Raw genomic sequence first — 24,585 nt, forward strand, 5'->3', positions numbered from 1 at the left:
TCACCGCCGATGAAAGAAGGGGCCACTTAAATAGAAAAGGAGGCAGAAAGTGAAGCTTCTGTGGAGAACTTATCTCTTTTGGTGATCGTTTCAATTTCTGGAGTTTCCCTTCTGGCAAAAAAAAAACCCTCACCCTTCTCCTGCCAGCCACTCCTCACCTGCCCGCCCGGGCTCCTTAGGACCCCAACAGGAACCAGTTGTTGGAGCTAAGCAGCCACCAGGAGAAAGAGTTGGCAAAACAGCTGGCTCAGTTCAGATTGGATCTGGCTGAGAAGGAGGCTCAGCAGAACCACCTCACTGAGGACTAGGAGCATAGGCTTTCCAAGCAGAGGGAAGACCGGCAGGATGTTCTGTCCCCAACCACATGCACACACACCAACAGACGTCTAAGAGTTAAAGACCAAACCAGCCGACAAAATCCTTTTCCTTATGATAACGGAACTTGGCAGCAACCTAGTGGCTGCCTGCCAAGAGTTTATTACGACAAAGGAAAGAGATAACTTCTCTCCGCTTCTGGTACATCAAAGTAAAATGCTCAATAATTACAGAGTTAATCAAGTCCAGAGATAATCCAGCAAAGTCTATAGCAAAAAGTCCGGCAATGCGGAATGGCGTGGAAGCTTTCAGCTTTGTTCGTCACAAGGTTTGACTGGCCACCACGCTCCCTTTTATATCCTGTGGGGTGTGGTCCAGTGACTCAGCCTAATCTCTGGCACGCCTTTTCTTCTGTTGCGCGCACTTATCTCTGCGACGCTGGCGTGGATCCAGCCAAGACTCATTATCCTCATCACTGTCCATCTGTGGCTGCGTGGACGTGCTTGGCCCCGGCCCTATCTCTTGCCCTTCGGTGGACACCGAAGGCATTGCCAGAGAGGAGGGTCCTGGAGAAGGAGGCCTTGCCAACTCCTCTCCTTCACTCTCGGAGTCCTCTCCTGCCGATGACACAGGCTCAGGTAACGGAGCCACAACACAGGAGTGCAAGGCCAGGTACCGGCGCCTGGAGGCTCAGCGGGATGAGATGGTCAGCCAGTTCCAGGCCACGATGCAGTCCCATTGCAACAAAGCCCTCCGGCTCTTTGCCACCAGCGGCGCTTCCCTCCAGCCTTCGCCCAAAGCCCCCCACCAGGAGGCCAAAGCAGACCCCAAATGGGAATTTCTGCCCCCCTCCGACCCACACAAAAAGACCCCAAATGGGGAGACTCTCTGTGGCAACACAACTGTTCATTGCACGTATCCGTCCCAGGGGCCGTAGTTTGAGGACCCCTGATTAAGTGCAATATAAAAAAATGCAAATGATTTTTCTGCAGACCACCAAAATTTTCTCACGGACCACCAGTTGGTGACCGCTGATCTAATGGAAGTCCCATCCTTCTCCATCCTGGCTCCCATCCTATGGGACACCCATCCCACCAGCTAAAAGTATGGAATTCAAAGATGGCTTTGAAGGGCAACGTTGGCAATTTGTGTAGAATTTAACAGCATTACTCCTTTACTGTCAATCCATCAAATCCATCAAATCCATCAAAGGAGCCCTGGTAGTGCAGCAGACTAAAGCACTGTAATTAACATCTGCTGCCTGCAATTACTGCAGGTTCGAATCTCCCCAGGCTCAAGGTTGACTCAGCCTTCCATCCTTTCAAAGGTAGGTGAAATGAGGACCCGGTTTGTGGGGGCAATAAGCTGACTTTGTATAAAATATACAAAAGTATGAAGGCTATTGCTTAACCCACTGTAAGCCGCCCTGAGTCTCCGGAGAAGGGCGGCATATACATCAAATTAAAAAATAAAAAATAAAAAATCCAACATCCAATGCAGGACAAAAATAAAATAAAATTTCACTGCCTTTTTGACTTCCCAATCTAATCCAGCATTCCTGGTTTGTTTGTTTTTTCCTACTGGTCTCTCATCCCAGCACAAGCCAGCTTCTTTCTTTCTTTCTTTCTTTCTTTCTTTCTTTCTTTCTTTCTTTCTTTCTTTCTTTCTTTCTTTCTTTCTTTCTTCTTTTTCTCTCTCTTTCTTTCTCTCTCTCCCTCTTTCTTTCTCTTTCTCTCTCCCTCTCCGTCCCTCTCTCTCTTTCCCCCTCTTTTTCTCCCTCTCTTTCTCTCTCTCTTTCTCTCCCTTTCTCTCTCTCATTCCTCCCTCTTTTTCTCTCTCCATCTCTTTCTTCCTCTTTCTCTCTTTCTCTCTCTCTCCCTCTCTTTCTCTCTTCTCCCTCTCTTTTTCTCTCCCTCTCTTTTTCTCTTTCTCTCCCTCTCTCTTTCTCTCTCTCCCTCTTTCTTCCTCTTTCTTTCTTTCTCTCTTTCTTTCTCTCTTTCTCTCCGTTTCTCTCTCTCTTACTCCCTCCCTCTTTCTCTCTTCCCCCTCTCTCTTTCTCTCTCTCTCTCTCCCTCTCTCCCTCTCTCTGTCTCTCTGTCTCTGTCTCTCTCTCACACACACACACACAATTCAAGAAATTTTATCATTGGAGGGCAAATTAACAGAACCTTCAAAATCGGCCTCAATTCTTTACCGCTCAAGTACCTTTCTCAATATCATCCATGAACCAGGGGGAAATTCTATGCAAAGGAACACTTCCAAAGACAAAGAGCATCCATTTTGAAAATTCATTGGAAATAATATTCCTGAAATTAAATATTTGTCATCTGAAGCCGCCGATTGCCTTTTTAGTTTCAGAAGAGTTTTAATACCGAGAGCTTTCGTTACGGGTTGAGAGCCGAAATGAAGGAAGAATGTTTTCTAAAAGGAAATCTAATTTAACCTGGTTAAATGCAAGGAGAATCCTTTTATGAAAAGCAAAGAAACCTCTAAACCCAATACAGGTCATCCTGGACTTACAACCATTCGTTTAGTGACCGTTCGAAGTTACAATGGCACTGAAAAAAGCGACCCAAGACCGTTTTTTTCCAAACTTACGACCACTCCAGCATCCCCACGGGATCAAAATTCAGACGCTTGGCAACTGATTCATATTTATGACGGCTGCAGCATCCCAAGCGTTCATGGGATCCCTGTTTGTGACCATCTGACAATGGGGAAGCCAGATTCGCTTAACGACCATGTCATTAACTGAACAACGGCAGCGATTCACTTAAACAACAGTGGCAAGAGAGGTCGTAAAATGGGGCGAAACTCATTTTAACAACTTGTTTTGCTTAGCCGCGGAGATTTTGGGCTCAATTGTGGTCGTAAGTCGAGGACTACCTGTATGGCTATCAAAATCATGCATGGATATTTTAAATGGACTCTATGGATAATGCATATTCTTTTAGAGTTAGAGTCAAACTTCGTTATGATTAGACTAGATTAGGGGTGTCAAACGCAAGGCTGGGGAGGGGGGCGGATGCGGCCCACGGGGTGCTTAGATCTGGCCTGCAGGGCCGCCCTGGAAACAGTAAAAGACCGGCCCACGGTTCTTCTGCCAGCAAAAACAGAGCTCGGGAGGGCTGCACGGGCCCCCAGAGGGCCATATGCGGCCTCCCAGGCTCTGTTTTCACTGACAAAGGGCTAGCAAAACAAAAGGAGAAATGTTTCCCCTTTTGCATTTGAGCATGCAAGAAGGGAAGGAAAGAGAAAGAAAAAGAAGGGAAGATGGGAAGACAGCAAGGAAGGAAAAATAAGGGAGGGAGGGAGGGAAGGAAGGAAGGAGAATGGGGAAGGACGAGGGAAGGAAGGAAGGAAGGAAGGAAGGAGAATGGGGAAGAAGGAGGGAGGGAGGGAAGGGAGGAAGGAAGGAAGGAATTTTCCAGAATAGAATAGAATAGAATAGAATAGAATAGAATAGAATAGAATAGAATAGAATAGAATAGAATAGAATAGGCAGAGCAGAGCAGAGCAGAGCAGAGCAGAGCAAAACAGAACAGAACAGAACAGAATAACAGAATTGAAAGGGACCTTGGAGGTCTTCTAGTCCAACCCCCTGCTTAGGCAGGAAACCCTACACCACTTCAGACATGTGGTTATCCAATCTCTTCTTAAAAATTTCCAGTGTTGGAAACGGAGGAAGGAAGGAAGGAAGGAAGGAAGGAAGGAAGGAAGGAAGGAAGGAAGGAAGGAAGGAAGGAAGGAAGGAAGGAAGGAAGGAAGGAAGGAAGAGAGATTATAATGAGAGGGAGGGAGGGTCTGAGGGAAATCCTGCCTTAGCAATTGGCCACCACAGGTACCCCCCCGACATGAGTGACGTCAAGCTGGCCACGCCCCCGACCATTCCCACCCCCACTTCACCCCACCCCCAAGATCAAACAACTCTGATGCGGCCCTCAATGAAATCGAAATTTGACACCCCTGGACGAGATCCAACAAGATACCGGAGGCTTAAATTAGCAGTGACCAAGTTCCATGAATTACAAGGGATTTATCTGAAGATAAGATTGGTTCTCCACTTCACCATCGCTTCCACCCACCACCGTGCCTGTTAGAGATACTTTACCATGGCTACGTCAGCCTGGAAAATCTGCTTGATGAATTTGTTTCTTGAGGAATGGACCAACTGGATAATATCCCCATGAAGGGTGTCTCTGTTTTTCTCCAGAAACCCTGATGAGAGAAACCAGCAGCAGTTGAAAGAAATATAATTTTTTATACTGGTTGTTAGGAAATGAGTATTACCTCCCTTGTTGGGTCAATATAGCTTTAAGACTGCTGTATTGCATCATGCTGTGTCCTGATTGGTTAGCTCTGTAGCCAATCTCCTTAAGAGGGAGCTAGAAACATGGTTTGTTTCTCTTTGCTGTTCTTGCTCTCTGATCTCTCTGCATGCTACTGTTTGCATATCTGGAAGAACTGTTTATTGTGAATGACTACGACGACTGGTAAGAAGACTTTGTTATTGGATTATCCCTGGACTGTCGTTTTGGGTATCTCCTGCTTTATATGTGTATGACCTGGACTGTTTATTGGACTCTGCCTTACTATTTCCTGAAAGTAAACACAACTCAGTGTATCTGTGTGTTGACTGTGTTTATTCGTACCTACTCTCCATCGCTTTCATGTGCACACCCTTGCTATTCAAGGGTTACTCTGCAAAAAAAAAGTTGCAATGTCAGGCATGGACTCGCTTAACGACCACATTGCTCAGGGGCCGAAGTTCCAGTCCACATTGTGGTCGTACATTAAGGACTAACGGTATTAGACAGGCCGTTTCTAACTCGAGGACTTAAAATCTTTGAGCCCTGCTCCAATGGAGGCTCTGCCCCAAACCCCAAAAACGTACCTTTTGTTTCATAGTAGACAACGCCGGCAAAATGGTTGATGCCAAAGTGGGTGTCGTGGTTGTTTTTCGGCGGGATGTAATTGATGTTCAGCTTGTGCTGAGAATTCAGCTTGTGAAGCATGGTGGCATCCGTTCCCTGCATCAGGTAAAAACGGGAATTAGGCAGGGGTGGGCTTCAAAAATTTTAGCAAGGGGGTCTCTGCCCGGTTGCTAGGTGGGTGTGGCCTGGTCGGCCTCCTGCACCACGGCAGGGGTGGTGCGTTTTTGCCCTCCCCGGGTTCCGGAGGCTTTCCTTGAGCCTCTGGGAGGGCAAAAACAGCCTCCCCAGGCTCCGGAGGCCCTCTGGAGGCCAGAAACAAGCCCATTTCCGGCCTTCCCAAACTTCCGGTAGGCCCATTTTTCACCCTCCCCGAGCCTCCGTATGCACCCTGCACTTATCTGCATCCAAAACGGGTCACATGGGGACTTCTGGAAGGGGAGGGGTTGGCGGGGCCAGCCAGGAGTGGGATTTGGGGGTTCTCCGAACTGCACAGAATCTTAGCTAGAGGTTCTCACGAACCCTCAGCAGCCCACCCCTGGAATTAAGGTTTCTATCATCCAAAAGCAGCCTTCATTTGCAACTCGGATATAACTGATCTGCAGTAGAAACATCTAACACAGGAGTGTCAAACTCTTGGGCTGGGGCAGTGGTGAAATCCAACTATCCAAAGATAGTTCACAATTACCGACTTTTATCAGCCTTGGAGAATGGCCAGGCCGATATCTTTCAGACCCTGCAATACTTGGCAAGAATGCAAGAATGAACGAATTGTCTCCTGCAAACTCCACTCCCCTTTCGCTCCTCTTTTATTCCCTCTGGGAGGGGCCATTCATCATCCACCTGTGGCCTTACTCCCAAGTCGACCCTTGTTCTTTAGCTGTTCCCTTCGTGTGGCAATGCTGCGTATGCACACACTTGGATCAGGCCCCAGCTGTTCATCTGCCTCACTGACGTCCGACTCCGAAGGCAGCTGATAACTGTCAGACGGCCCTGGCTCCCTCTCTGCCTCTGACACAGAGCCCTCATCAGAGCCTTCCCCAGACTCCAGGACTGGCCCATGTTCCTCCCCAACCTCCTCACTGTCCGAATCTGCTGCCAGGTCTGCTGGCCGCTGGCAGGCCACAACAAAGGGAGGGAGGACTTAAGGGGGGGAGGAGAGAGGAGACTTAAGTCTCACTGCAATTTGGCCAAACCTTGGGGAATTTGCTTTCCTCATCGATGAGGGAGATTAAATTCATCGGTTTGATGGCGATCATATCCAGAGCGTCCTGATTGTCCGTGAATTCTATGTGCTGCCAGTTGATGTTTTCCAGGTTGTATTCTTCCTGCTCCAGTTTGAAGACGTGACGGACGAAGAACTGTTGCAGGTTCTCGTTGGCGAAATTAATGCAGAGCTGCTCGAAACTGGAGAGCGAATAATACAGATTCATTCATTCTTTACTTACTTTACTTTACTTTACTTTTATTTAATTTGTATACCGCCCTTCTCCCGAAGGACTCAGGGCGGTGAACAGCCAACAATAAAATACATACATACAAAATTTAAAAAACAGAAATAAAATCGAATTAAATAATTTGGCCCAGACAGATGAAAACCCCAATCAAGTTAAAACAGATTTAAACTTTGAAAATTAAAAGATATTAAAAATATTAAAATAGTTTAAAAATGGTTTAATTTTTAATTCAATTCAATTAGTTCAATTTTTTTATACCGCTTGTATTATTTTTAAAAAAATAACTCAGTGGGGACAGCAAATATACCTAATACTACTCCTTCCTCTTTCTATTTTCCACATAACAACAACCCTGTGAGGTGAGTTGGGCTGAGAGAGAGAGAGAGAGAGAGACTGGCGCAAAGTCGCTCAGCTGGTTCTTTTTCTTTCCCATCTTTGCTTGTAGGCAGGTCTTCAGGTTCTGATGACTCCCATCAGAGGTGGTATTCAGCCGGTTCGGGCTGGTTCAGACCGGTTCGGGCGAATCGGTAACCCGCTTATCCTCCCCGGCTCTATGCCGCCCTATTTAGGCACATTTTTGAGGCCGGGCGCATGCAGGGAAGACACACGGGTGGGGCGAACTGGCAGTAACAAAATGTGAAACCCACCGCTGACTTCCATTTTGTGCTCCAGTGGGTGGTGGGAATCAAAACGAGCTGAAGACCTGCCTACCAGCAAAGATGAGAAAGAAAAAGAACTAAAACACATCAAGGAAGCTCTTAGAACATGTGGCTATCCCAAGTGGGCCATCAAATCTCCAAAAAAGACCCTACAGGAGCTCCTCTGTCACAGACAATGACGAGAACAATAAACGAAGCAACGTTGTCATTCCGTATGTTGCAGGCATATCGGAAAAGCTCAGGAGGATCTTCAGCCAACACAACATACGTGCACACTTCAAGAAGACACTAAGGCTCAAGTTTGTCCACCCCAAGGATAAAACACCCAGACAGAAACGGAGCAACGTGGTCTATGCAGTACAAAGCAGTGAGACATCTGCAGATCTGTACATTGGGGGAAACAAAACAGCCACTTCACAAACGCGTGGCACAGCATAGGAGAACAAACACATCAGGACTAGATTCAGCAGTCTATCTGCATTTATAAGACACAAGGCACTCGTTTGAAGACAACAAAGTCCATATTTTGGATGGAGAGGACCGTTGGTTTGAAAGAGGGGTCAAAGAGGCCATGTAGGTCAAAATTAAACAACCTTCTCTCAACAGAGGGGGAGGGATATGACATCACCTATCTCCAGTCTACAATATAGTCCTTTCAGCAGTTCCAAGAAGGAGTCACACTCATTTTTCTGTATATGAGTTATTTCTTCTATCTTGATCCTTGTCCAATCCATAGAATCAATTCATCATTAACATAACATTCTACTCATCACATATTTATACATACTTATATAATTAATGATTTATATCTCTTCTCCAACCAATAATGAAAACAATTCCATATTTTAAAATATTCTGAGTCTTCTCTATCCTTAATCATCAGAGTTAATCTATTCATTTCTGTACAATCTAAATTTTTTTTATTACTTCTTCTTCTAAAGGTATTTTCTCTTCTTTCCAATTTTGTGCATAAACAATCCTTGCAGCTGTTATTATATGTATTATCAAATAAACATTTTCCTTGCTAATTTTTTCAGGGAGGATACCCAACAGCTCTGGTTTAAATTTAATACGTTGCTGTATCATTTCCTCCAGCCAAATCTTAATTTTACTCCAATAGCTTTTAGCTTCCGGACATGTCCACCACATATGATTTTATGATCCTGGTAGTTGATGACACTTCCAACATTTAGCTGATTTTAAATATTTTTGCTAATTTCTCAGGTGGCATATGCCATCTATAAAACATTTTATATTGGTTCTCCTTATATGCAGTGGACATCGTTAATTTATAATTCCTTTCCCCTAGTTGTTGCCATTTTTCCAAATCAATTGAATATCCAAAGTTTTTTCCCATCTTGGGAATTTTTTTGACTCCCGGTCTGAAGGGATGAATGGATCCCTCCCCATCCCACCTGCCTTTGAAGAAACGTCTTAACGCCGTTTCCTAGATCCTACAACCTGTTTACTGTGAAGTTCTCAAATCCGAAGATATCCAATAATCCGATGGATCTCCGGACATTTTTGTTCTCATGGGAAGGCGGTCGGTAAATGGCCGCATTGATCTTGTCCACAATCCACACGAAAAGCCTGCCGTAAATGCCCTGGAAATTCAAAAAAAAAAGGGAAAGACAAGTGATTAAATTTTATTTCGGCCTCCCCTGAGAGCTGTTCCTCCTTATCTGTTCCTCTCTGGTTCTAGCTCAATGTTTCTCCAACTCGGCTGCTGTAGGATGAGTGGACTTCAACTCCCAGAATTCCCCAGCCCGCATGAATTCTGGGTGTTGAAGTCCACCTATCTTGAAGTTGTCACGTTTGAGAAACAGTGGGTTTCAGTCAGGGCTCTTTGGAACTGCCCTCTGGGGTAGAAAAATATTTTCTCTCCCCATTTTTTCCATTTTTTTCTTTTTTCTTGTCCCTTGTTTGGCAGGAGGGGTGGGGTATAGCTCAATATGGTTTCTAGGAGGCCTTAAAAGGAGAAGGATGGTATAAAAATCTAATTAATTAATTAAATAAATAAATAAATAAATGCTTATAATCTTGTTTGAAGGGAAGGGAAGGGAAAAGGGGAAAAGGGGAAAAGGGAAAAAGGGAAAAGGGGAAAAAAGGGAAAAAGGGAAAGGAAAGGAGAAAAGGAAAACAGAGGAGAAAAGGAAAAAGGAGAGGAAAAAAGGGAAAGAAAGAAAGGAAATGAGAGGGGACGGGATGGGACGGGGCGGGAGGAGAAGGAGAAGAAGGAAGAAAAAGAAAGGGAAAGAAAGGAGGAAAGGAATGAGAAGGAAAACGAGAAGGAAAGGGAAAAGAAAGACAAAGACAAAAGTGCAGGGAAGTATTAAGAAATAACCTGATTTTCTTTCCCAGCATTTACAAGTATAAACGTAAATGGACTTCTTGCTCTACGGTTACAACATTACTTTCATCTTTTTTCTATAATCTATTATTTTTTTCTAGTCCTTAAAAACCATACATCATAAATTCACTTCCAGGCAAAGAGCCCAGAAAGGGTTTCCAATCGTTAAGATCTGGTCCTCTCTCTCTCTCTCTCTCTCTCTCTCTCTCTCCCTCCCTCTCTCCATCCCTCCCTCTCTCCCTCTCTCCCTCCCTCCCTCCCTCCCTCCATCACTCTCTCTCTCTCTCTCTCTCTCTCTCTCTCTCTCTCTCTCTCTCTCTCTCTCTCTCTCTCTAAGAATCTTGGGACATGTAGTTCTTCCTCAAGAGGGCAACAAATAAAATGGAGGAACAGAGCAGAGGACAATACAAAATTCACCTTCACGAAGGCATCTCTGACATCTATGGCCTGCTCCATGCTGAGAGGCGTGGAAACAGTCTCTCCTCTGGTTATGATCGTCCGGCTAGTGAGACAGTTCATCAGATCCAGAGGCTCAACCTTGAAAGCATGAAAGGGAAAAAGTCACACGGATTAGAATAGAATAGAATAGAATAGAATAGAATAGAATGGAATGGAATGGAATGGAATGGAATTAGAATTAGAATTAGAATTAGAATTAGAATTAGAATGGAATGGAATGGAATGGAATGGAATTAGAATTAGAATTAGAATTAGAATTAGAATTAGAATTAGAATTAGAATTAGAATTAGAATTAGAATTAGAATTAGAATTGAATGGAATGGAATGGAATGGAATGGAATGGAATGGAATGGAATAGAATTAGAATTAGAATTAGAATTAGAATTAGAATGGAATGGAATGGAATGGAATGGAATGGAATTAGAATTAGAATTAGAATTAGAATTAGAATTAGAATTAGAATTAGAATGGAATGGAATGGAATGGAATAGAATTAGAATTAGAATTAGAATTAGAATTAGAATTAGAATGGAATGGAATGGAATTAGAATTAGAATTAGAATTAGAATTAGAATGGAATGGAATGGAATGGAATTAGAATTAGAATTAGAATTAGAATTAGAATTAGAATTAGAATTAGAATTAGAATTAGAATTAGAATTAGAATTAGAATTAGAATTAAAATGGAATGGAATGGAATGGAATGGAATGGAATGGAAGAAGCAAGAAGGGAGAGAATCCAGCTCACCTCCAGCAACAATGCAGCCGTTATCAAGGACGCAGAGTGGACAACCTCACAAGCATCGAGATTGTCGTAGTTCCGGGCTGCAGAGAGAGAATCAGAAAGAAACTGGTGGCAGCAGTGGGAGTGAGGGTTTGCTCTCTGTTCATATACAAGAGGCTTGTTTGCACAGATTAACCCCACTCGCTTCTAGCCCTGATTATGTTACCTAGCTGGGTAATGAAACATCTGCAAGAAAACAACCAAGCTCAGAGAGCAACAAGGACTCCACAATCTTCTCCCTCCTCCTTCTCCTCCTCCCTTTGTCCTTCTCTACCAATCCCACTCCCTCCTAGCACTGATGATGTTACTTAGCTGGGTAATGAAAGGTCTGCAAAGAAAACAATCAAGCTTAGAGAGCAACAAGGACCGAATTTAAACCCAACTTGCTGGAAATGCAAACAGGCACAGGGCACTTTCTTTCATGTCTGGTGGCTTTGCCCAAAAATTAGGAAATACTGGGAAAAAATAAAAACTTGGCTAACAGAAATAACAGCAGAGGAAACAGAGTTTAAACCAGAAATTTTTCTATTAGGCATGATCAAAGAAAACTATAGGAAAGAAACAAAATATTTAATATTACATATAATTACAGCAGCCAGACTGGCACTAGCTCAATATTGGAAAACAGATCAATTGCCAACAGATCAACTAATAATCCAGAAAATTTACAATTATGCGGAAATGGATAAATTAACATTTGAGTTAAAAGATAAGGTAGACTCAAAATATTACACGGCGTGGAATAGATGGTACGATTGGATAATTCAAAAGAAAGGAGAGTAAATGTAAAATCTTGTAAGAAAATAAAATTAACAAACAGGCACCTTCAACAGGATAAAGGATGTGATAAAGTGACAAAGTCACTTTCTACATTTTGTTTTTGTGTTTTATTTTTCTTTCTTTCTTTCTTTTCTTCTTTTTCTTTTGTCTTCTTTTCTTTTCTATTTTTTGTTGTGAGTAAGTAATGCTGTTTGGATTAATATAAATGTATTCTGTATATACTCGATATGGTATTTTATCTTTTTAAGTTTAATAAAGTTTGTTTTTTAACAATAAAAAAAAACAAGCTTAGAGAGCAACAAGGACCCCACAATCCTTCTCCTCCTCCTCCCTTCCACAACCTCTTTCCCTTCTAGCACTGATGATAGTACCTAGTTGGGTAATAAAACGTCTGCAAAGAAAACAACCAAATTCGGAGACCACCAAAGACCCCTCATTTCAACTCTTAACTTACCAATATTCTCCTCTATCGGTAACAACAACGAACTGGAAAGGGGGAAATGTTACAAAAGGGAGGTAGACTATTCCTACTCCATTACTTCACATTAAAAGAGATGCTACCTTCGTATCGCAGGTTCCCCATATGCAGGATGGAGGCCAGAAGTTTGCAGATTTCCCAGTTCTCCGTGTCGGTGAACATCAGGACTTTCATGGCCGCCCGGATGTTGGAGTATTCTTTGCTATCGTCTCTACCGTCGCAAGTAATGCAGTTGCCCTGGTAGTGCAAGACAGAGCGTGCAAAGCATTAGTGAGCCTGATACCTGACATTTCTGGTCCACAGGCAGGTCATGGCTTGGTTTGTTGATGGTGGTTTGTTCTCCGGGCTTGGTGTTTAGCTTCCGAACCTTTTGTTACCTGGCTAGGTGACATCAGTTGAAGAATGGAGTGGAGTGGAATGGAATGGAATAGAAGCAGAAAGAAGAATGGAATGGAATGGAATGGAATGGAATGGAATAGAATAGAATAGAATAGAATAGAATAGAATAGAATAGAATAGAATAGAATAGAATAGAATAGAATAGAAATAAATGGAATGGAATGGAATGGAATGGAATGGAATGGAATGGAATGGAATAGAATAGAATAGAATAGAATAGAATAGAATAGAATAGAATAGAATAGAATAGAATAGAATAACAGAGTTGGAAGGGGCCTTGGAGGTCTTCTAGTCCAACCCCCTGCTTAGGCAGGAAACCCTATACTATTTGAGACAAATGGTTATCCAATATCTTCATAAAAACTTCCAGTGTTGGAGCATTCACAACTTCTGGAGGCAAGTTGTTCCACTGATAAATTGTTCTCACTGTCAGGAAATTCCTCCTTAGTTCTAAGTTGCTTCTCTCCTTGATTAGTTTCCGTCCATTGCTTCTTGTCCTGCCTTCAGGTGCTTTGGAGAATAGCTTGACTCCCTCTTCTTTGGGGCAGCCCCTGAGATATTGGGAGACTGCTATCCTGTCTCCCCTAGTCCTTCTCTTCATTAAACTAGACATGCCCAATTCCTGCAACCGTTCTTCATATATTTTAGCCTCCAGTCCCTTAATCGTCTTTGTAGCTCTTCTCTGCACTCTTTCCAGAGTGTCTTGTTCCAATTCTTCTCCGCTTTTATCAATCTCATGTGGTCATGTGGTCGGTGGGTCATGTGACCAGCCGGTCATGCCGTATGACGTGTCACGTGACCGGCTGGTGATGTCGTGTGAAGGGCACCAAACGAAGAAATGGTCGCTGCCATCGTTGGTTGGCTGGTTGGATATGGATCCTTAAGGGCTTCGTAAACTGACTTCGTATCGACATGTTGATTGATCGATCCATAGAATACTAAGCTTCGATTGGCACGTCACATGGCCTGACCCACCAACCACTTGAGATCAATAAAAGCAGAGAAGACCTGAACACAAGACACTTCAGCCAAACTCCCGTTGAGGATGTCCCCTAGTCTGGTGACGAAACATTCGGAAGCTAAACAGCAAGCCAGGAAGACAAACCATCATCGACATCTACCACCCGAGCTACAAATAATTTCGATCATGGTTTAGTGCAGTGATGGCTAACCTTTTTGCGCTCGCGTGCCAAAAGTGGGGGGAGTGTGGGGAGTCGCAGGTGCGGGTGCCCACATCCATAATTCAATGTGCCCCGCCCTCTCGCGCATGCGCACGTGACCCCCCCACACACACACTTCCCCCTGCTTTTGGCACTATGGTGGGCTCGGTAGGCCCGTTTTCCCCCTCCCTAGGCTCCAGAGGTTTCTAGGAGCCTGGGGAGGGCAAAAACAGCCTTCCCCATTCCCCCGGAGGCCTTCCGGAGTCCGAAAACAGCCAGTTTCCCAACTTCCGGAGGGACCGGAAGGCCTGAAAATTAGTTGGCCGGTGCGCACATGCGCGCTGGAGCTGAGCTAGGGCAACACTCGCGTGCCCACCAATATGGCTCCGCGTGCCACAGGTTCGCCATCACGGGTTTAGTGTATGACAAGGATGCAGCCTGGCTCGCTTACGGGCTGTGCAGAAAAAGGAGATTCAAAAAATTATTATTATTATTATTATTATTTTTTAACCTCTTACCATGGAAAGATAGTTATAATCCATGGCTTTTTTAAGTCCCAGCATTTTTTTCTGCTCCGAGCTCATTCCTTTCAGCATGCAGTAAAATATGTGATAATTTCTCTCGTCTTGAGCCTGAAGGAAAAAGAGAAAAGGAGAAGGGAAACTTTACCTTAGGACAGTGATGGTTAACCTTTTCGCCGTCGTGTGCCAAAAGCGGGGGGAGTCACGCATGTGGGTGCCCACATCCATAATTCAATGCCCCCCCATGCCCTGCCCCCTTGTGCATGTGTGCGCGACCCCACCCCCCCATACTTCCCCCGCTTTTGGCACTCAGCGGTAAAAAGGTTACCGATGGGCTTGGTAGGCCCGTTTTTCGCCCTCCCCAGGCTCCAGAGGCTTTTTTGGAGCCTGGGGAAGGTGAAAACAGCTTTCCCCAACCCCCTGGAGGCCCTCTGGAGGCTGGAAACAGCCAATTTCCCGACTTCCGGTGGGCCCAGAAGGCCCAAAAATCAGCTGGCCGGTGTGCACATGCACGCTGGAGCTGACCGAGGGCAATGCTCACGTGCCCACTTTGGCTTCCAGGTTGGTGCAGGAGGCCTTTCAGGCCCAAAACAAGGTGCGGAGGGGGGCCCGCGTGCGTGCAAACCCCCAAAATGCCGTGCGAGCACCCTCCGCGCATACACCCTGCCCCCCGTGTATGCGCCCTGCCCCTGTGCCTGCTTCCCGCCCCTCGCGCATGTGCGGCAGAGACCCAAAGACCAGCTGGCCTCCGGGAGGCGTGTGCACATGCGCGGCGGAGCTGGGCTGGGGCGACGGCTGGCATGCCCGGAGAGAGGGCTCCGCATACTCCCTGTGGCACACATTCCACAGGTTTGCCATTACCGCCCTATTCCAGGGGTGGGCAAATGTGGCCCTTTTACAACCTGTGGACTTCAACTCCCAGAATTCCTGAGACAGCTGTCTCAGGAATTCTGGGAGTTGAAGTCCACAGGTTGTAAAAGGGCCACATTTGCCCACCCCTGCATTCCATCCCAGAAAAATGGCTGCCCAGTTTCTTCTGAAAAGCTTCCAGTGATGGTGCACCCACAACTTCTGGTGGCAAGCAGTTCCGCTGGTTAATTGTTTCTGCTTTTAGGAATATTCCCCTTCGTTCTAGGTTGCTTCTCTCCTTGTTTAATTTCCATCCGTTGCTTCTTGTCTTCCTTGTTTTAATAATCAGATCTGGATTCTCTTCTTCCCAACAGTCTTGCAAGGTAGGACATCACCCAACAGCAGAGCTCCCCACGGCCTTGCTGAGAAGGTGGGTGGCATGGATAACAGTCAGTCTTAAACGTGTGACCACAATGGAGCCCAAATTTTCCGTTGTTAAGCAAGACACTTTCACTTTTTTTTCACTTTTATTTGATTTCTATACCGCCCTACTCCCCAAGGACGGTGCACAGCCAACAATAAAATACATACATGCAAAATTTAAAAAGCAGAATTAAAATCAAATTAAATAGTTTTGGCCCAGACAATTAAAACCCCAATCAATTTAAAACCAATTATAAAATTTGAATATATAAAATACTAAAAATTTAAAATTTAAAATTCTTTTATAAAAGAGGGAGAAAATTAGGCCAGGCCCGCCTAATTAAGTCTTCTTAACAACTAAGAGAGTTGTTAAGTGAGTGTTGTCCCGTTTTTATGACCTCTCTTGCCACAGTTGTTAAGCAAATCGCTGCCGTTGTTAAGTTAGTAATGCGGTGGCCAAGTGAATCTGGCTTACCTGTCAGCAGGTCGCAAAAGTGGACCACGTGAACCAAGTACACTGCAACCGTCATAACTATGAGTCAGTTGGCAAGGGTCCATATTTTGATCACGTGACCATGGGGATACCAAAACAGCCGCGTGAAAAATGGCCGTAAGTCATTTTTTTTCATAACTTTGAATGGTCACTAAATGAACGGTCATAATTCAAGGACTACCTGTACACCTAAGGCGGGGGAGGGGGTGTCTGTAAGGTATCCTTTACCTGTCGACAGACGCGGGATTTTTCCAAAAGGTACTGCTCAATTTTAGCTCCCTCGATGGCTCCTCGCTTGTTGAAATGGATGTCAATGTATTTCCCAAACCGGCTGGAGTTGTCGTTACGAATGGTCTTTGCGTTCCCAAAAGCTAACACAAGACAGACAGACAAAGTTGTAACCAGGATTGAACTAAGCCCTTGCTTCCAAACCAGGTTTAAATGGGGCATTGGATCCAATAAAGATCCAATGAATGGAATGGAATGGAGTGGAGTGGAGAGAGAATAGAATAGAATAGAATTACAGAATAGAATAGAATAGAATAGAATAGAATAGAATAGAATAGAATAGAATAGAATATGAATATGAATTAGGAATAGAATATGAATATGAATATGAATTAGGAATAGAATAGAATAGAAAATAGAATAGAATAGAATATGAATTAGGAATAGAATAGAATAGAATAGAATAGAATAGAATAGAATAGAATAGAATAGAACAGAACAGAACAGAACAGAATAGAATAGAATAGAATAGAAAATAGAATAGAATATGAATATGAATTAGGAATAGAATAGAATAGAATAGAATAGAATAGAACAGAACAGAATAGAACAGAATAGAATAGAATAGAATAGAAAATAGAATAGAATAGAATATGAATATGAATTAGGAATAGAATAGAATAGAATAGAATAGAATAGAGAATAGAATAGAATATGAATATGAATAGAATAGAAAATAGAACAGAACAGAACAGAACAGAACAGAACAGAACAGAACAGAATAGAGAATAGAATAGAATAGAATAGAATAGAATAGAATAGAATAGAATAGAATAGAATAGAATAGAATAGAATAGAATAGAATAGAATAGAATTCTTTATTGGCCAAGTGTGATTAGATACACAAGGAATTCGTTTTCTGGTGCATAAGCTCTCAATGGACATAAATAGTGATAAATCATTAACATAGCCATTGTAAAATACATTCATCATAAAAGATTAGATACAACACTTAGCGATCGTCATTAAGACTTGTGTGTGAAAACAGTTACGCTTTGATTTTATTTTTGTAATTTTTGAAACCCACCACTGGTTACAGATATCTGCACGTCAGTTTAACCACCATGGTCAAAGAAACAGAGCGGCATTGGTCCAATGTTGGTTTCTTGAAGGCTCTGGTGTCAGATCAGAGTTATCCTCTACTCATTTTTTTTTTTGTCCCCCAAAGTTACTTTTTCCATGCCAGGTGCCAAAAACTCACCTTCCAAGATGGGGTTGGCTTCCAAGACCTGCTGTTCAATCCAGGAATGCTGACCACTGATGGCCGCCAGGAACTGGAGAATCAGCTTGGTGCTTTCGGTTTTTCCCGCGCCTGACTCACCGCTGCGCCAACAAAAAATTTAAAAAAAAAAAAAAAAAAGAGTCCAGGTAATTCTCAACTGTCATTTCCCGACTGGACTACTGCAATGCTCTCTACATGGGGCTCCCCTTGAAGTGCACCCGGAAGCTCCAACTGGTCCAGAATGCGGCCGCGCGAGTAATTATGGGCGCTCACATGTAACACCTCTTCTACGCGAGCTGCACTGGCTTCCGGTGGCCTTCCGAGTGCGCTTCAAGGTGTTGGTTCTTGCCTTTAAAGTGCTCCATGGCTTAGGACCCGAGTACTTACGAGACCACCTGCTGCAACCGATAACCTCCCACCAACCCATACGCTCTCACAGAGTAGGCCTACTCATAGTACCATCATTAAATCAATGTCGCCTAGTAGTTCCAAGGGAGAGAGCCTTCTCTGTGGGGGCACCTACTCTTCGGAACAAAATACCCCCCGGAATACGAATAATTCCCGATCTTCGCACTTTCCGACGTGCCCTGAAGACCTTTCTGTTTCAACAAGCAGGGCTAGCATAAACATCTCAATTCCATGCCAAGGTCTTAGCAGATACACCAAGTTGACTCAATTTATTATTTACTGTTTATTTTAAAAAAAATAATAAAAATGATTATATGTATATGAAATCTTAATCTGTTCACCGCCCTGAGTCCTTCGGGAGAAGGGCGGTATAGAAATTCAATAAATAAATAAATAAATAAACTTAGGACCACCATTGAGCCCCAAATTTCGGTGGCTAAGTGAGACATTCGTTAAGTGAGTTTTGATCCATTTTGTGAGCTTTCTTGGCCCAGTTGTTAAGGGAACGCTACAGTTAACAGAAAAACAGGTTTGGAAGGGACCTTGGAGGTCTTCTAGTCCAACCCCCTGCTTAGGCAGGAGACTCTATAACAGTGATGGCTAACCTTTTTCTCGTCATGTGCTGAAAGTGCGGATGTGGCTGTGGCTGTGCATGCAATGCCCCCCCCGTATAAATGCACGCACGACCCCTCCCTACTCCCCCCACCCCACCCCCACATGCACACACAACCCCCCCATGCTTCCCCCCCGCTCCTATGCAACACTTGACCCCTCCACCCCCTGTTTTTGGCCTAGCAGGCCTCCCTGCAGCCTCCTGGGCCCAAAAATGGGCCATGGGGGGCACACTGCAACCCCCCCACACTCCACCCCTGCCCCCCGCACATGCGTGTGTGACCCCCACCCCCCGCACATATGCGCGCGTCTCCCACATATGCCTTGCATGCAGGGGTAAAATATACAAAAGAATGAAGGCTATTGCTTAACGCATTGTAAGCCGCCCTGAGTCTCCGGAGAAGGGCGGCATATAAATCAAATTAAAAAAAAAAAATGCTCCCGGTTCGGACCGGGTTGCCCGATCCAGTAGCGATGGAGGCGGGTGGTTCTGAGAACCGGTAGCAAAAATCCCTGCCCTCCCCATTGCCCAGCTGAGCTGCGCAATTATCAGAGGCTTTTTTTCTTTTAATTTTTAAAAGCATTTTTTCTACAACCTCTTCGGCCGAAAAAATGCTTTTAAAAGTGAGGGAAAAAAGCCTCTGATGATCGCGCGGCTCAGCTGGGATCGTCAAAGGGATCGTCAGCTGATGAGCCCAGCTGAGTTGCCTGATCGGCAGAGGCTTTTTTTCCTTTTAAATGCCTCTGACGATCCAAGCTGAGTTGCCTGATCTGCAGAGGCATTTAAAAGAAAAAAAAGCCTCTGCCGATCAGGCAACTCAGCTGGGATCGTCAGAGCCTTTTGAAAGCATTTTTTTACAACCTCTTCGCCGAAGAGATTGTAGAAAAAATGGTTTTAAAAGAAAAAAAAACTGGCCACGGCCACCCAGTCACATTACCCCCACCACCACCAAGCCACGCCCACAGAACCGGTAGACAGAACAAATTTTAGATTTCACCACTGCTTGCATGTGTCCCAGAAATCAGCTGGCCGGTGGGAGGCACACGCACATATGCGATGGAGCTCAGCTGGGTGACGGCTCGCGTGTCCGCAGAGAGGGCTCTGAGCGTGCCATAGGTTCACCATCACAGCTCTAAGGGTTGTTCTTTGTTCTTTGGGCATAACACCCAGGGGGGATCCCAGTGCCAAGAACCCGAGGCTATGATGGACCCCCGATATCTCCCCACTTGATTTTTCATCAGGTTCGCCTGATCCGCCAGTTACGTCCCTTTCTAGATCGGGACTCCCTACGCACAGTCACTCATGTCCTCGTCACCTCCCGTCTGGACTATTGTAACGCTCTCTACATGGGGCTCCCCTTGAGGAGCACACGGAGGCTCCAACTGGCACAGAGTGCGGCCGCGCGGGTGGTGACGGGAGCGACGTGGCGTTCCCATGTAACACCTCTCCTGCGCGAGCTGCACTGGCTCCAGGTGATCTTCCGGGTGCGCTTCAAGATTTTGGTTATCACCTTTAGAGCGCTCCATGGCTTAGGATCTGGTTATCTACGGGACCGCCTGCTACCACCAATAGCCTCCCACCGGCCAGTACGCTCCCATAGAGAGGGGCTCCTCCGGGTGCCGTCGGCCAAACAATGTCGACTGGCGGCCCCCAGGGGGAGAGCCTTCTCTGTGGGGGCACCTACGATCTGGAATGAGCTCCCCCCGGAGATACGGAGGATCCCGGATCTGCGCACCTTCCGTCGCCCGCTCAAGACTTTCTTATTTCATCAAGCTGACCTGGCCTAAATCTTTTCCCCTTTTAAATGTAAATTTTAATTTGTTTTAAATTATTGGGTATTTTAAATTTGTCTCAGCCAAATTATTTAATTCGTTTTTATTCTATTTTAAATTTTTGTATTTATGTGTTTTATTCTATGGGTGTTCACCGCCCTGAGTCCTTCGGGAGTAGGGCGGTATATAAATCCAATAAAAACAAAACAAACAAAAACAAAACTTGCCTTATAATACAACACTGGTCCTTGTTATTCCTTTGCATGTTGAAGTAGCAATTGTCCGCGATGGCAAAAATGTGGGGGGGCATCTCCCCGATCTTTTTGTTGGTGTAGAGACGGATCTGCTCCGGGGAGTAAATGGGAAGCAGCTGGTAGGGATTGACGGCCACCAGGATTGAACCTGTGTACGTCTGGAAGAGAAGAGAAATAAACACATACACAAACCGGTAGTGGGTTTCACTTACCTTCGCTACCGGTTCAGAACCGTGAGCGCACGCGCGGGCTTGCTTCTCCGTCACGCGGCTCTTCTGCGAAAGTGCAGAGCGTCCCTGATGACGTCTGGGGAGGTGGGCGGAGCCTCCCGCTCAGTGGTGAAATCTAAAATTTGTTACTATCGGTTCTGTGGGCGTGGCTTGGTGGAGGGAGGGGGTAATGTGACTGGGTGGGCGTGGCCAATTTTTTTTTTTTTTTTTTTACTTTTAAAACTGCAATGGAACATGCTGGAAATCAGCCAAATAATAGTAGGAGTTATGGAGGGAGATACTGATGTTGAGATAAATTTGTCCATTACAAAATGTGTAAAATTAAAGGTAATTGATAAAGCTTAAGATTTAGAGATTTGTTGAAAGCGTCTAGATACCAAGAAATATAGGAAGAATTCTCATGTATAAATTGAAATAAAAATAGAGCTGTATTGAATTTGAAATTAAGATGTGTGGTGATTTTTATTTATTTATTTTAATTTAAATTTAAAATAAAACTTTTTTTCCAAAAAAAAAAAAAAGATATTAAGATGTGTGGTGATAAAATTGTAAGGTAAACCATTAGATTAAGAGGTTAGAATATTTTTTAGGGGAAAAGCTTTTCTATGTTTTTGAATAGTTCTGACTAAGATATTAGAATTTATGCTTAAAAAGTTTTTTTTTCCTATGTTCTGTTTTTTAATTTTTAAAGTGGTAATGGGAATTGGTGAATGGAGTTTTTTTTTTCTCTTTCTTTTTTTCTTTTTTTTTCCTTTTTTTAAAAAATGTAAGTGATTGTACCCATCTGTGACCGGATCGAGACTCCTCTCTTGAAAGATATATTTTATGTTTATGTTGAAAAAAATAAAATAAAAAATATTTTGCAAAAAAAAAAAAGAAAGAAAGAAACCCCTCCTTCATCTTAAAATAATCAAGTTTGGGAAACATGGCTGTACATTCGTCAGCAGAAAATGCGACTTCTCTGGGGGTTTTTTTGTTTTTTGTTTTTTTGCTTTAATTTATATGCCGCCCTTCTCCGGAGACTCAGGGCGGCTTACAATGCGTTAAGCAATTGCCTTCGTACTTTTGTATATTTTATACAAAGTCATCTTATTGCCCCCACAATCTGGGTCCTCATTTCACCTACCTCAGAAAGGATGGAAGGCTGAGTCGACCTTGAGCCTTGGAGAGATTCGAACTTGTTTCTCTTTTTCTCTCCTTTTATTCTCTCTCTTTTTTCTCATTTTCTTTGCCTCTCTTCTCTTTCTTTCTCCTCTTTTCTCTCTCTTTCTCCCTACTTTTTTCTCTTTCTTTCCCCTTCTCTCTCTTTCCTTCTGTTTCTCTTTCTCTCTCCTATTTTCTCTCTCTCTTACGCCTTTTCTTCTCTCTCTCTCTCTTTCTTACTCTCTCTTTTCTCTTTCTCTTTCTTTCTCTTTCTCTCTCCTGTTTATTGCCCCCACAATCTGGGTCCTCATTTCACCTACCTCAGAAAGGATGGAAGGCTGAGTCAACCTTGAGCCTTGGAGAGATTTGAACTTGTTTTTCTTTTTCTCTCCTTTTATTCTCTCTCTTTTTTCTCATTTTCTTTGCCTCTCTTCTCTTTCTTTCTCCTCTTTTCTCTCTCTTTCTCCCTACTTTTTTCTCTTTCTTTCCCCTTCTCTCTCTTTCCTTCTGTTTCTCTTTCTCTCTCCTATTCTCTCTCTCTCTTACGCCTTTTCTTCTCTCTCTCTCTCTCTTTCTTACTCTCTTTTCTCTTTCTCTTTCTTTCTCTTTCTCTCTCCTGTTTATTGCCCCCACAATCTGGGTCCTCATTTCACCTACCTTTGAAAGGATGGAAGGCTGAGTCGACCTTGAACCTGGCGGGATTTGAACTTGTTTCTCTTTTTCTCACCTTTTATTCTCTCTCTTTTTTCTCATTTTCTTTGCCTCTCTTCTCTTTCTTTCTCCTCTTTTCTCTCTCTTTCTCCCTACTTTTTTCTCTTTCTTTCCCCTTCTCTCTCTTTCCTTCTGTTTCTCTTTCTCTCTCCTATTTTCTCTCTCTCTTACGCCTTTTCTTCTCTCTCTCTCTCTTTCTTACTCTCTTTTCTCTTTCTCTTTCTTTCTCTTTCTCTCTCCTGTTTATTGCCCCCACAATCTGGGTCCTCATTTCACCTACCTTAGAAAGGATGGAAGGCTGAGTCAACCTTGAGCCTTGGAGAGATTCGAACTTGTTTTTCTTTTTCTCTCCTTTTATTCTCTCTCTTTTTTCTCATTTTCTTTGCCTCTCTTCTCTTTCTTTCTCCTCTTTTCTCTCTCTTTCTCCCTACTTTTTTCTCTTTCTTTCCCCTTCTCTCTCTTTCCTTCTGTTTCTCTTTCTCTCTCCTATTTTCTCTCTCTCTTACGCCTTTTCTTCTCTCTCTCTCTCTTTCTTACTCTCTTTTCTCTTTCTCTTTCTTTCTCTTTCTCTCTCCTGTTTATTGCCCCCACAATCTGGGTCCTCATTTCACCTACCTTTGAAAGGATGGAAGGCTGAGTCAACCTTGAGCCTGGTGGGATTTGAACTTGTTTCTCTTTTTCTCTCCTTTTATTCTCTCTCTTTTTTCTCATTTTCTTTGCCTCTCTTCTCTTTCTTTCTCCTCTTTTCTCTCTCTTTCTCCCTACTTTTTTCTCTTTCTTTCCCCTTCTCTCTCTTTCCTTCTGTTTCTCTTTCTCTCTCCTATTCTCTCTCTCTCTTACACCTTTTCTTCTCTCTCTCTTTCTTTCTTACTCTCTCTTTTCTCTTTCTCTTTCTTTCTCTTTCTCTCCTGTTTATTGCCCCCACAATCTGGGTCCTCATTTCACCTACCTCAGAAGGATGGAAGGCTGAGTCAACCTTGAGCCTGGTGAGATTTGAACTCGCAGTAATTGCAAGCAGCAGCTGTTAATAACAGTGTTTTTAGTCCACTGTACTACAGGCTCGTTCCAACTTTCCCAACGACCCATTTCCCACTTCCCCATTCAACCCCACAAGGGCCACGGACACCAAGACTGAATTGTGCGGTGCTGTTTTTCAGCCCAAAGCCATTTCAGCACCAGAGACGATACGGACACCATCCAAATGAAAGCGTTAACCGAAAACGAAAGCCATGGCGAGGGATTGGACCTTCCCAGACAAACTAAATTATTCTCCTTGGGGGTGAGGTCCTTGCTTTTTTTTTCCTTGCAAAGCTGCAAAACCATGCAGCGAGCAACCAGGTTGGGGGTTGACATAAATGTGCCCCCTCCCTTCCAAGCCAAGCAAGCAGAAGGAAGCGATCCGGAAAACGTAGCATCAAATAAAGAGCCGAGCATAAGACAGTGTGACAACAAAGGCACTGGCTATACTTACCCTTCCGCCACAGTTAGTCTAGGTTTCAAAGCAGAGGGAGCAGGAAAACGTTATTTTGTTTGAAAATAACCTTCTTTTTCCAAAGAGGAGAGGAAAGGAGAGAAGGAAGGAGAATGGAAGGAGAGAGGAGAGGAGAGAGAGATGGAAGGAAGGAAGGAGAATGGAAGGAGAGAGGAGAGGAGAGGAGAGGAGAGATGGAAGGAAGGAGAATGGAAGGAGAGAGGAGAGGAGAGAGAGAGATGGAAGGAAGGAAGGAGAATGGAAGGAGAGAGGAGAGGAGAGGAGAGATGGAAGGAAGGAGAATGGAAGGAGAGAGGAGAGGAGAGAGAGATGGAAGGAAGGAAGGAGAATGGAAGGAGAGAGGAGAGGAGAGGAGAGATGGAAGGAAGGAGAATGGAAGGAGAGAGGAGAGGA

The 24,585-nt window shown here is 44.1% G+C and overlaps 1 protein-coding gene across 5 annotated transcripts in view; it reads right to left on the reverse strand.

The window, feature by feature from the left end:
* The window catches only part of MYO7A (myosin VIIA), a 113,689-nt gene that overhangs the window by 69,978 nt on the left and 19,126 nt on the right, over positions 1-24,585 (reverse strand). For 3 of the 5 annotated variants that reach the window (XM_087895745.1, XM_087895743.1, XM_087895741.1), the window contains exons 4-15: positions 24,172-24,189; positions 20,590-20,774; positions 17,549-17,670; positions 16,288-16,430; positions 14,292-14,405; positions 12,298-12,451; positions 10,921-10,997; positions 10,130-10,249; positions 8,824-8,966; positions 6,443-6,653; positions 5,210-5,345; positions 4,427-4,533 (exon numbers count right to left, since the gene is read on the reverse strand). In XM_087895745.1, coding sequence (XP_087751871.1) covers positions 4,427-4,533; positions 5,210-5,345; positions 6,443-6,653; positions 8,824-8,966; positions 10,130-10,249; positions 10,921-10,997; positions 12,298-12,451; positions 14,292-14,405; positions 16,288-16,430; positions 17,549-17,670; positions 20,590-20,774; positions 24,172-24,189 — 1,530 coding nt within the window. The remainder of the gene's footprint in view (positions 1-4,426; positions 4,534-5,209; positions 5,346-6,442; positions 6,654-8,823; positions 8,967-10,129; positions 10,250-10,920; positions 10,998-12,297; positions 12,452-14,291; positions 14,406-16,287; positions 16,431-17,548; positions 17,671-20,589; positions 20,775-24,171; positions 24,190-24,585) is intronic. The other 2 variants (XM_087895744.1, XM_087895742.1) reach the window with 1 other exon arrangement.

This window comes from Pantherophis guttatus, chromosome 5, assembly GCF_059756535.1.
Source record: "Pantherophis guttatus breed Tessera chromosome 5, ASM5975653v1, whole genome shotgun sequence".
Lineage (NCBI taxonomy): Eukaryota > Metazoa > Chordata > Lepidosauria > Squamata > Colubridae > Pantherophis > Pantherophis guttatus.